The following is a 12,616-nucleotide window of genomic DNA, read 5'->3' as shown; positions in this document are numbered from 1 at the left end:
TGGTGGGAAGGAAGAATATTGCTGGTTGACCAGGCTGCCGTTTGAAAAAATACAGTTCATTCAGAGAGTTAATTTTTGATAGCTCCTTCATAGATGTCTGTCAATAAATCAGTTAAATTTATCTTTAAGAGCTAATGCAAAATAATTTAAACTCTCTTTTCTTGCTGCATAATACTGTGTTGTCAAGCAAGGTTACTAAATATGTTAATGAATTCTGATCATATTAGGAAAAGTATTTCAAAAATGGAAACTCTGTATGAAATTTCTTCTGTTCAATAAAATGATTTCTCATGGTGGGGATAACTTGTTGAACTTTGGTTCTCCTGCTTTGTGCTGCTGTTAATATTTAAAGTTCTCATTTGGCAATCTCTACTATGTACCTTTTGTACAAGATACAGGACCAGGGTGGAAGTTAGTGAGAACTGGTCCATGCAGCCACAGAATACTAGTCAGAGAAGCAGCTATAAGTAAAACATGGGAAGGCTTGGGCAAAACCGGAAAAATATGGAAAAAAACCCTAGTTTTCTTCCCATTTTTTCCAAAGCCATTTTTGGTGTGTTTTTTTCTGAAAAAAAAATGAAAAAATATGGAGTGTGAAGTATATTCTTTTTACAATTATAAATAATATGTCTGTGACATTGTATTCAAATTATATGACATGGATACCTTAATGAAAGACTTCTGAGACTTTATGTATTTAGTATTTTATGTATTAAGTTGTCTCTAAAAATATAAACTTTCCAAAAAATTCAATTTTTTCCATAAAAAAAACTGTTTCTTTCTGAATTTTTCAGATATACTACATCTCTAGCTATAAGTCCTGTATTGATTCTAAAAAACTTCTCCAGCTTCCTCTCAGATCTTACAAGAAGCCGTGTGTGTGTTCTCAGGTTTATGAGACATCAGTGTTATATTCGCACTGTTGATGGAGATACTAAAGATTGGTGACTTGTGGAGTACCTCCAGAAATACAGTAGGTAGTTTACAGAAGTGAATACTAGTAACAGTAACTGGAGAGAGGCCACATTGGTTGCCACCCTATATTGGCATTTGAAGCAGGATAAATTCAAAGCACTATTTAAATTTTAAAATATTTTAACAATTTAAATAAACATGATTTTTAAAATTTAAACTGTGCTTTAAATATTTTTTTTTAAAAAAGAAATAATTGTATTTTTATCCACTCTGTTGGAAGTAATTTCCACTGATCTTAGTGTCTCTTACCTCTAAACTGCTATGTATAGAATAGCACTGCCACAGTGTACCAATTCAGTTAGCATTCTGTTGACTTCCATTTTCATATTGGATGACATGGACCAAATATATAAGTTCAGTTTGATGCATAAGAAATCTTCACATATTCTGCACCAAAGGGAAGATCACCTCCTTCAACACAGTGATGCTCCATCTGGTTTCTCCTTGACCACAGCAAAGACCAAAGGGAGATAGATCAGAATGCTTGAGATGATACATGCATAGGTAGTTGGATAGTATATAGCCCAATGAAGCTGGGAGCCTGATGCGAGCACTAAGTAGATATGCAGAAATCATTATCCACTGAAATCTGGAGTTTCAATCACTTTGTAAGTAGGGTGGATAAGATAGCAGTCAAATTGCTTCCAGACTTAATTCAGAGAGAAAAATGTACATTAAGACAGTTTTGGTTGACCTTTCACAATTGTGGCTTGGATTTTAACCCCTGTTCCCCAGATGCTTCTGAGGATTTGATATCTGTGAGAACAGCATGGGGTAGAGATGCTGCTGGTGGGGGGAACTGGGAGGTCAGAGATACACATACCTGGTGTATGAATGGAAAGTGCCTTCTGTCCACTCTGAACATCTGTTGGATCTCTGCCTTTGTAAAGTGGATCCCTTATGCAGACAAAGAGTATGTATGATAAAGAACAAGATTAACTTCTATGTACTGACAAAGCATGTCCTAAGAAGAAATGGAAATATATGAAATACATTCCTTATACCATTCACAGTAGTGAAGCCAAAGTGCACTGTGAAAAAGCCATTCTGTATAGACTGGTTGCCCATCTGTTTTAAACAACGGAGATTAGTTTATGGTGTTTAGAAACAAATGGTAACTCTAAAGGCATTTCATCATTGTTATAAATGTTAAAGGTTTGTATTTATCCTTATATGAATCTATTCTGCTTCTTGTTTTGGTTTTTGAAAAGTAGTGGAATCCAACCACTCTTGCTTTCATTGTCAAGAGGTGTTGTCTTTTAGTTTTGCTCTGGATTTTTTTAATGTAAAGAAGATCTACTTGCTGTCTAGAACAGCAAACTGCCACATGAATATCTAGAAAGGGGCTTTCCCATGCTTCTACCTCATTTGTGCATGCACTTCTGATGTTCAGGAAAAAAAATAAAAGGCAAAGAGCTTTTATAGACTAATCCTCAAGGAGGCGTTGGGCAGGAAACAGGCAGGGAATGCCATGAGCAGGAGATAGGGTCAGAAAAGAAGCCTGTTTGTGTATAATTCTAGGAAGAAGTGCATAAGCTGCAAGGGGTGATCAGGAAGGATAAACTTTGTTTAGAAGTTCAACTGAGAATTTTTCAACCCATCTTCTATTTGTTTGAGTATGGAGGGATCCAGAGAATGGTCATGTTCTTGTATTTGGGTGAGCTAAAAAGGGCACCCCTGCTTTCCTAATTGAATTTCTTTTGCCAGTTTATTTCTTCTGGCTAATCACATCTACTTTCCCATATCACAACTGTGACTACTTAAATCTTTGGTTATCGTCAAAGGGATTTTGCTTCTTAATTTTATGTTGCACCTGACCATATGAAATAATGTGTCTTGTTGAAAGCTATATGTGGCAATGTACTGGTAGCAGATTACTAGCAAACCAGGAGACTTTCATGAGACTTAAGCTTATAACAAAGCACAGCAAAATTCCAGCTGGCCTAGATAGTCTTTTCCATGGAGTCTGCAGTGCATTTCTGTTAGCACAGTCATTAGTTGCACAACATAACTGATGGTTAGTGTGTTGAGTAGGCTCTTCTAAAGATCCAGTTTCAACATCAATTGGAGACAAAGATTTTAACTAACAGCATTCATTAAAAACTGTGATGCTTTTCCTGATGTATTAAGTGTTTTCATTCCTGAAAATGAAGCAATCTGTTGGAGATAATAACACTTGAAAAATACTAGCTGTGTCTAGCTGTAATGTTTTGGTTCTTCTTTTTTTAATATTACAGTTGGGTGTGGTTCCTGAGAAACAGCTATGAATAATGCTTGCTGGTGTCTTGCCACAATTCAGTAGATTCCTTTTTTTAATGTTTAAAAAAACTCCATTCCTCATAACTTTAAATCTCTACCAAGCAAATCTTATCTGAATGCATTGTCATTCTTCAACTCTCAAGTGCCTTCTAATACATCTCAAAGCTTTCTGCTGCACAACAAAGGGCAGCAAGAAAGTTCCAGAAGCTGTAATGCTCTTAACGTAGGAGAGGAAATGGAGCTCTAAGCATAGCTGTTAGCTAGGAAAGGAAAACAGGCTGATATCTCACTTATATGTGGCTAAATACACATATAGTGAATGGAAAAGAATATAGGTGAAGGGAAGGGTCAAACATATTTTTATCTTTCTCATTTATGTCTCTTCTAGAGTAGCTTCTCATATTACCATTTAGTGCATAATAGGAATGTGCCATTCATGTCTTTTTAACTCCAATTCCCAGAATTCTCCAAGAATTCCCCAAGCAGAATTCTTTGCTGAGAATTATAGTTGTTTGGGAGTGCCCTATATAGAACCTAATGGGCAGCAAGACTGACCTCCGAGGAAGCACTGGTGCAGTTTTGTTTTGAATAGGAAGTAGGCCCGAGACACCATGAAAGATAGGCCCTGTTCCAGGTGAGTGAAATGTAGGTATTGCATCTGTGAGCTGGAACTGCCAGAAATCTGCCTGGGAAATTCTTAGAAACAACAGCAAAAGCAAGAAACACAAAAAGATCCATATAAATGGCAGACCCTTAGTTCATACTGATGCATAGCTATGTGTTTTAGTTTATTGTAGTGTATTACCTGAACCATGTGCATGGCACAACTGAATTTCCATGACAAAATGTAAGTACAGATGCATATGAATGTGACTGCATGTATAAAATGACGAAAGTTACTCAGGCTAGTAATCTTATCTGTTGCTAGCTATAGAAGTATCAAGCAGATTACTATCTTTTAAATCTGGTACATGTAGAATTGGATTGCTGCTTGCCTCAATGCATATCTTGAAAAAGATTGTTCAAGTGTAAAAGCATTTTTCTGACAGTGCAGCATCAGTCTAGTCAACTTTCCCCTTTTTCTCTCTTACAGAAAACCTTAGCTAAAATTGCAACTTGTTTGGAACTCAGGAGTGCAGCTTTGCAGGTACCATTGTTCATTTTTCATCTTGCAGTTTCCAGTTGCTTTGTTGGGATTTTCCCAAGTCTGTTAAAACTAAAAGTGCTATTTATGAAGAACTGGCTTACAGCATTCAAGTTCAATCTTCTGTGACTCACACAAGGGGATGAAGAAAAATATATAACTAACAAAATTTCAAAAAAAGAGACCTGAATTCTGGATATTAAAGATGGTAGTTTATACCAGCGTTCCATTCTCCTTGGAAGAATTATGCCATATCTCTCTCATGTTTTTCATGTAATTCGATGAAGTCTTACTAATATGTGCTGCTTATACACTGTCCCATAGCAGTTAAATCATTATCTGGGTGGTTTACAGTTTCATTATGCAGGCTACACACACACACCATTCTCCCACCACCACCACAAACTGGGTACTCAATTTATCAACCTTGGAAGGATGGAAGGCTCAGTCAACCTTGAGCCCGCTACCTGGGATTGAACCCAGGTCATGAGCAGAGTTTTGGCTGGAGTACTGTAGTTTAATAATTGCACTATTTATACCCAAGAGAATCTGAGTTGGTTTCCTCTTGCCATGTTAGATCATACTTGGAACTCTGGGCACTGTTTAATCATAAGAAACAATACTGTGATGAACACAATAAGGAAATCAATTGGACTCTCCAGGCTTGTGCTGGAATTCTGCACCTGAAACTTCTATATTGCCATAGGACTGTCTAGTCTATCATTGTCTGCTGTGAACCTGAACTCTTCTGCATGCAACACATGTGTTATAAACATGGAACATGTGGAATTTATCTGTATGGTCACTTACCTACTAGAAATCTTGAGAAAAGCTGGATGTATTTGCCTTGATGTTACATGGCTAGGAGAAAGATACTGAGTCCAATATGGAACATCATCAGATAATAATACTTCCTTCAATATTAATAAAAAATCAACCAGTTTACTTAGACTCATTAGGGAGAGCTATTTTCTCTAGTTCTGTGGCATTAATGAATCTTCAAGATGGTGGATACCAGGTTTTCCAAGTTTCTGAGACAATCACTTTAAACATCAACAGATTTAGTAATCTTTTCCCATTAGGTAAACAGCATAACTTAAAAATTACTCTTTAAAATGCAGGCTTTTTCAGGAAGCAGCAGGTAGAAAAATGCAAAACCAACCATTCTGTTAGTATTGTAATTGTCTTTAGCACTGCACAGTAGAAACAACCATGTAATACTGCTTTCTTTTTAGTCTACACAGTCCCAGGAAGAATTTAAGCTAGAGGATCTGAAGAAACTAGAACCTAGTAAGTGTCCTGGTATTTATTTATTTATTTATTTATTTATTTATTTATTTATTTATTTATTTATTTATTTATTTATTTATTTATTTATTTATTTATTTATTTGACTTGTATGCCGCCCACACCCTGCAAGAGTCTCCGGGCGGCTTCCAACATCAATTAAAACCAGTTCAGTTAAAAGCAGACACTAAAAACCAACATCCACCCTACAAAAAAAACATCCACCGTACAAAAACAAAAACAATCTGGATCCATGACTTATTACTTAAAATTAAAACCTTCAATTAAAAAACTTCCAGAACAGGAAAGTTTTAACCTGGGGCCGAAATGTCAGTAACATCGGCACCAGTCAGATATTGTTTGGGAGGGCATTCCAAAGACTGGGGGCAGCTGCCAAAAAGACCCTCTGCCTACAGGCCATCCTTCTCACCTCACTGAAGGACAGCTCTTTCAGGAGGGCCTTCTGGCTAGATCTGAGTTGCCGGGTAGTTTCATATGGAAGGAGGTGGTGTTTCAGGGCCCAAGCTGTCAAGATAATTCGAAAGAACTGTAAATATTGGGAAGAAGGGATGCTGTTGGGAGTAAGTTTCCCAGTTTCTCATACTGTACATTCTGACATATCCGCACAACACCAAGAATGCATTCTCAAGGTCTTGTTTTCATTCTGGGAGGTTAGACATGTTTCCATGGGTCCTGATATAACATTGTTCTGAATCGTTATCAAGCTTCCACTAAGGATCATCTAACAGCTGGACTATGTTCTACAGAGAAAGTTATTTCAAGACAAACTGTTCTGTCAGATAGTGTAGCAAATTTCTGGACTACAATTTCCTAAACTGAGTTTGTCAAGAGTTCCATTAGTGCGCCAAGAAATATAAGCAGAGGAGAAGGGACAGGAATATAAACAAAGGCAAGATATGCAGCCAGTCAGCAAAGTATTGGTGCACACCCTGTCAACCAGTTGTAAATCCACCTGCCAGCAGCAGAATCTAACCCATGTTTCACAAGCTTGGCCACAAGAATATTGTGAGGGACCTTGCTGAAATCAAGATATGCACTATTCAATATTCAGCATTCCTTTTCTATTTTATTTTATTTTGCAGAATAGTTCCATGTAACAAACGCCTTACTCTCCCCCTTTAATTTCATTTGTAATGATGGATTGTATGTAATAAAAGATGCTGTTACACTATGGGTCATTGTGACCAAATAGCAAAAGCCCATGAACAGTTCTTTCTGCTGTTTCTGAGAGGTTATTGTCTGAGCTCTAGTAATAATAAAAATAAATGGGGCAAGTTTTTTGAATTGTTCCATATTTGAAAGTTGCTGTTTTGCTTGTTGATGAACAAAGCAAGCTGTTTCAACTAGAAAAGTAAAAGGGATGCATCTCATGTTGCTTCCACTTTAAGAATCATTGTTGTTGATCTAGTTTTTCAACCAAGTTGAAAAACTCTTGCCCGATGCTTGGGTTGGGGGCCTCAAGTGAATTGCCAGCCTGGAAAATGCTGTGTAATTAATGTCCATATGAAAGCAGTAAATTCTGTGGCAGTTTCCATATTATGCAAATGTTTGTATAGTGTTTGTCACAGACTTCACCTGCATCAAACTTGCAAAAAGAACCATGTGTTTTGCAATCTTGGTGATATGTAAAGAAAAGTCTAGTTTCTTTCATACCTAAATGCTCAGTTGCTTTCAGTTTTTTCCAGCCCAGAGCTTATGTATGTCAGTCTCCATATCCCCATCCCTATTCCTATCCCTGTCCCCCCCCGCCCCCCACAACTTCTGGGTCTGTGGGGAAGTTTTGCTTCTTTTGTGGAACGTACACGCTTTGATGTGAAAAGTGAGGAATTTATTGCTTTTTTTTCTTTAAAAAGACATGGCAATTCTCAAAACGTTGGAGCATCTTTCTAGTATTAGAAACTTTTTAATGATTTATTTCTTAGAATTTTACTGAGGAGGGTTTGGATTCTACAATGGCAAATTCTCGAAACGTTGGAGCATCTTTCTAGTATTAGAAACTTTTTAATGATTTATTTCTTAGAATTTTACTGAGGAGGGTTTGGATTCTAAAATCAAAATCATTTTTTCCTTTTTTTAAAAAAGGTAATGAGTTTATAGGAGTACTTCAGGTGATGACAGTTTGTCTACATTTCAGCCAATATATGGCTATATTGTAGCTTTGCAATAATCTCTTTTTGCTCAAAAAACAGTTTTGGTTTTCCTAGTCTCTTCTATAGAAGCTGATTACACAAGGTTCCCAAAATGTTCAGAGTAATTTGAGATTTGATGCTGAATTACAACAACCCTTTTTTCTGTTCCTTTGTCAGGAGTGAGTTGTGAGGAGTTACTGTCTCTTGCAGGTGTCTCTAATGAGGGCACAGAAGTGTGCCAATTGTTTTCATTTGTACACTGATCTTTTTTTATTACGTTTCTCTTCCCTTATAGTCTTAACGAATATTCTTACATATAATAAAGAATTCCCCTTTGATGTTCAGCCTGTTCCACCAAGGTAAGGAAAAAATTAAATCATAGGTGTGCATTCCGAAGGATTTAAGAATCTTTGTCAGAAACTGTAGGACACAAAATTATTGTTGAGTAATTCTAATCTTGTGGTTTCAGTATAGGCAGCTAGGGGTATTTCCAAGTATTGCCTGTAACTATATTATTCATGCAGGCATCCCATCAATTTGGCCAAGAGTAGTTAGGTGATGAAGGTGTCTATCTTAATTAGTCAATTCCTGTGTTTTGTGTGTATGTTTTTAAAGGAAGATCTTGGCACCTGGTGAAGAAGAAGACTTAGAATTTGAAGAAGATGAGGAGGAAGGTGGAGCTGGAGCAGGTTCTCCAGACACATTTCCTGCCAGAGTTCCAGGTAGGGGAACCAGTTTTATCAAATGTGAACAGTCAGTGGGGAGGGGCATGTATGGTGAAGATGTACTACAGAGGCATTTGGATGGAGACTTGTGCAAGTGGACCTAAGTAGCTATGAACAGAGTATCTTAATTGGTTGGATAATAAATGTGCATGAATCAGACACAAGCAGTGTTTGATGCAGTCACGTTAATCTGGGTGAAAGCCTTTTCCTGTTTGTCTTTATATGGTGCGAGTGGAGCAGCTTTTAACAATAACAATGTTTGCTAGACAGCAAAAAATAGGAATTACAGGTAGATTCTTCTCAAAAGAGCTGAGTGAGCTTTCCGTGAAAACCTTCTAATGTTAACCTCCAGGAAATTGGCTGGATCAGACTAGAGTTGACACCCACAAATAATACAAATAGCTTTGTCTCTGTGCTACTTTATAACAGAAAATGCTAATACTGTATGGTATAAATCAACACATATCAAACAAGTGGGTGTAGCTCTTAGTGAACCATGCAAGATTATTACTAGTTGCCTGAAACCTAACCCCATTGGAAATCTCTATTATTTGGCTGGCATTGCACCTCAAAAAGTCCTAGCAAATAATGAATGAAATAAAGTAATACACTACCAGGCCCATCCATTTCGTGGATGCCAAGCCCCTAGGCAATGGCTAAAATCAACAAAAAGTTTTCTGCATATATCTCATGCTTTAAATATTAAATCAGAATAGGCTAGGCAAAAATATGAAGAACAAAAACAACACACCTGGATGAAGGCTGAAGAATGTCTCCCACCATGACAAGACTCAAGCTGGACCATGTCAGCTTGAGTCATGTGGAAGTCACTTAATAGACTTTGAAGAGTAGTAGGAAGATTGAAGAATAAGCAAATAAAATTGGGACTACTTGGATGTAGGACAAATTTTCTGTGACTGAGGAGAAATTCAGTCAGTGCAGTACCTATGTGCAAGCAATTCATCCCCCACCGTGTGTACAAAAAATATCTAGCAAACGTATTTATTTATTTAAAATATTTTTACTCTGCCTTTCTCCTTCAAAAGGACCCAAGGCAATTTACATCATTGTAAGACAATATTAAAGCTGAAAACAATGAATATACAATGGTGGATTACATCATTAAAAGACAATAAAAGGTAAAGGTTCCCCTTGACAATTTTTGTCCAGTCGTGTTCGACTCTAGGGGGTGGTGCTCATCCCCGTTTCCAAGCCATAGAGCCAGCGTTTTGTCTGAAGACAATCTTCCGTGGTCACATGGCCAGTGCGACTTAGACACGGAACGCTGTTACCTTCCCACCGAGGTGGTCCCTATTGATCTACTTGCATTTGCATGCTTTCGAACCGCTAGATTGGCGAGGAGCTGGGACAAAGCGACGGGAGCTCACTCTGTTGGGTGGATTCCAATTTATGACTGCTGGTCTTCTGACCCTGCAGCACAGGCTTCTGCAGTTTAGCCCATAGCACCACCACGTCCCCTCAATATTTGAAGCTAAAAAAATAAGTATGCAAAAGGAACAAATACCACTCTGGGAGATGGTAAACACAAGCAGTGCTTGCAACGTGGTTAGACCAGTAATGCATAACAGTTCATCCAAAAATCACTCATTAGCCAATTGCTGAGAGATGTGTTAGCGATTTTCCAATATTAAAGGTTTCCCCTCCATCTTGAGGCTCTCAAAGCCTTCTCTAAGTCAAAAGAGGTCCTTACAGAGCCTCAGAACCTGGGGTGAGGGTGGGGGAAGGAATAGAAGGCTTTCAATTCTGTGTAGTTGTGCCAGCTGGATTTTAGCCGTTAGTATCTGTTTATGTTTCTGTATATCATGCCAAAATTTGCAAGCAGAGGTGTGTAAACAGTGTTAAAATATAATTATAAGAAGGGCATACTGATGAAGACTTTAGGTAATTTGTGATCACTAGATAGCACTTTGTCCAGCCAACTGCTTTACTGAATATTTATTTCAATTATGCTTCCTTCATCTGTACAATCTGTTTGTTTTCACGGACCCCAAATTGCATTATTGTGCTGCTTAACTGTACATGGTCTTGTCTTCTACATGCATGGCTCCATCGTGTAACCATGTGCTACATCATTCATCTAACCCAGGAGCCAATGAAGGTATGATTGTGTTTTAACATGAGCAGTTTTTAGTTTTGAACATGTTCATGTTGCTGTAATAGCATTCTGGTGCTTCCATTTAAATACTAAAGCTCTTATTTGCTAAAGTCTGTCAGCACTTTATTCCTACAATAAACTTCTAGATTTTTTTCCTCTGTGTTAATGGGAAGGAATTAATGTTCAAGCTAAGACTTGTTCAGGTGGCTGCATAAATTACATAGAGTAAATCTACTTTTGGAAAAGAAAACTTAGTTGAAAGTTAGATTCTGAAAAAGAATACTTGAATGTATTTGTATTGGCTTATATACAATAGTGTTAGTATCAACCTTGGAAATTATTACATGGGGAAAATGATCCAGAAAACATTGGGCAAAATTCTCCTGCACAGTGATGTGGGTGCAACTCAGAGTTGCACTCATACTAATTATGATACTGTTGAGTTGGAATTGCAAACCACAAAACACTTCTGTTGGTGCGTTGCACATTTGGTTGTGTCATGGATGTTCAGTTCTTGCCCAGCACATTTACACTTCATCCAAAGTCGTTCACCTTGTCTCCAACTGAGCCGAGTTGTTACACGGTTGAATGTGAAACCTCCAGCTGTTTGATGTTACTGTATAAGCCTTTCAGTTGACGAGTTTTTTAAATGAGCTTTATCCCCTTTGTGTTTCCAGATTTCTCTCAACTGCACTGTGCAGACTACTTAAAATATTTTGGCCTACATCCTTTTGCGTAGTTACATTAATGGCCTAACTTCTGTAAGCAATTGTTGTAAGTTAAGAAATCACCGTAGACATTATTAGTTGCATGTTTGGTCACATCACTCAGTATGCAGCAGATAATATCTGCGTTAATTTCTTAACTCAAGACACCTCCAGTTGAATACCATTTGTATTACACTAGCATAACCAGGCAAGAGGATTTGGGCCATTGGGTACTGGTTTTTCCTTACTGATTAGAACAAAGGGTAACAGAATATTGGAAAGCCTGAGAGTGATAGGGAAGTAGATTGGCACTTTCTTAGCTTCTGTCCTAAAAGATTTGAGAACTCAGAAGCTTCATGTTCTTTCCTCTTGGTTGCTGCTGAACGGCTGCTATATGCACCTGGATTCTACAGCTGGTTATTTCCATTTCCTGGCTACAATATAAGGAATATTGATCATTTGATGCATTAAAACCTTAAGAAACCTCATGTCAAAGCATTTGTGTCCATTTTTTTTTAAAAAAGATGCTAGATTTGTCTTTCGGTAGAATAGTCTTTCAGGTGACTTGTGTTATAGAACATCCCTTTATAAGCAGCCTGTCCAGGAGTGTTCCAACCCAGCAATTTTGTGTTATGCTTTAATGCTGTGTAAAGTTCTGCATGTGTTGCATATCTGCATCTCCAAAATTTGTTTTCAGGATATAGAACCTTTAGCATTTATGCATGAAGAATTGTCCTGTTTATTTCATTATGACACAGCATAGCTATCTGTTTGTCCTCTTCTCAGCTGAGTATGCATTGCTTAGATTAGAATATTTGGTTGTTAAACATCTTAAGAAACCTATGGTGAATTGTAATATTTATTCTGCTCCTAAAATTTGCAGCACTGACTAGGCTCAGGCTAGGCTCTCCAAAAAGCCTCTCCTGATGGACTGTCCTGAATGGAGTGTGTTGTGGCAAGAGCAGATTGCTGTAAATTGGGCAGTGGTACCAAGAGCATTTCTCTGGACTGGTGCTACAGATTCTTAAAAAAAAAACAGAACTACTCAAAACAGAACTGTTAAATTAAAACCAGTATGAATTTTCAAATGGGATTACTGTATTCAGTATTAATGCTTTAGTATTTAAATAAAGCTTCTTCAACTTGGAAGATATTTCTTCTGAACAAGATACCTCACATTTCTAGTATTTCAAAGGCTCTGTGTAAATGGAAGGATACCAAGTGAGGTGTAATGGATAGAGTGATGAATTAAG

At 37.5% G+C, this 12,616-nt stretch overlaps 1 protein-coding gene and 1 long non-coding RNA gene across 4 annotated transcripts in view; both read left to right on the top strand.

Annotated features, from left to right (window-relative positions):
- Positions 1-12,616, top strand: part of LOC144585798 (uncharacterized) — a 338,116-nt gene that overhangs the window by 280,994 nt on the left and 44,506 nt on the right. The gene's annotated exons all lie outside the window — the stretch shown is intronic.
- The window catches only part of AIDA (axin interactor, dorsalization associated), a 40,390-nt gene that overhangs the window by 15,842 nt on the left and 11,932 nt on the right, over positions 1-12,616 (top strand). The window contains exons 3-7 of one of the 3 annotated variants that reach the window (XM_072990633.2): positions 4,328-4,381; positions 5,614-5,668; positions 8,111-8,174; positions 8,431-8,538; positions 10,601-10,659. In XM_072990633.2, coding sequence (XP_072846734.1) covers positions 4,328-4,381; positions 5,614-5,668; positions 8,111-8,174; positions 8,431-8,538; positions 10,601-10,659 — 340 coding nt within the window. The remainder of the gene's footprint in view (positions 1-4,327; positions 4,382-5,613; positions 5,669-8,110; positions 8,175-8,430; positions 8,539-10,600; positions 10,660-12,616) is intronic. The other 2 variants (XM_020786610.3, XM_020786611.3) reach the window with 2 other exon arrangements.

The sequence above is a fragment of the Pogona vitticeps genome, chromosome 1 (assembly GCF_051106095.1).
Source record: "Pogona vitticeps strain Pit_001003342236 chromosome 1, PviZW2.1, whole genome shotgun sequence".
Classification (NCBI taxonomy): Eukaryota; Metazoa; Chordata; class Lepidosauria; order Squamata; family Agamidae; genus Pogona; species Pogona vitticeps.
Note: the sequence above shows the minus strand (reverse complement) of the source record. Positions and strands in the feature narration are given on the sequence as shown.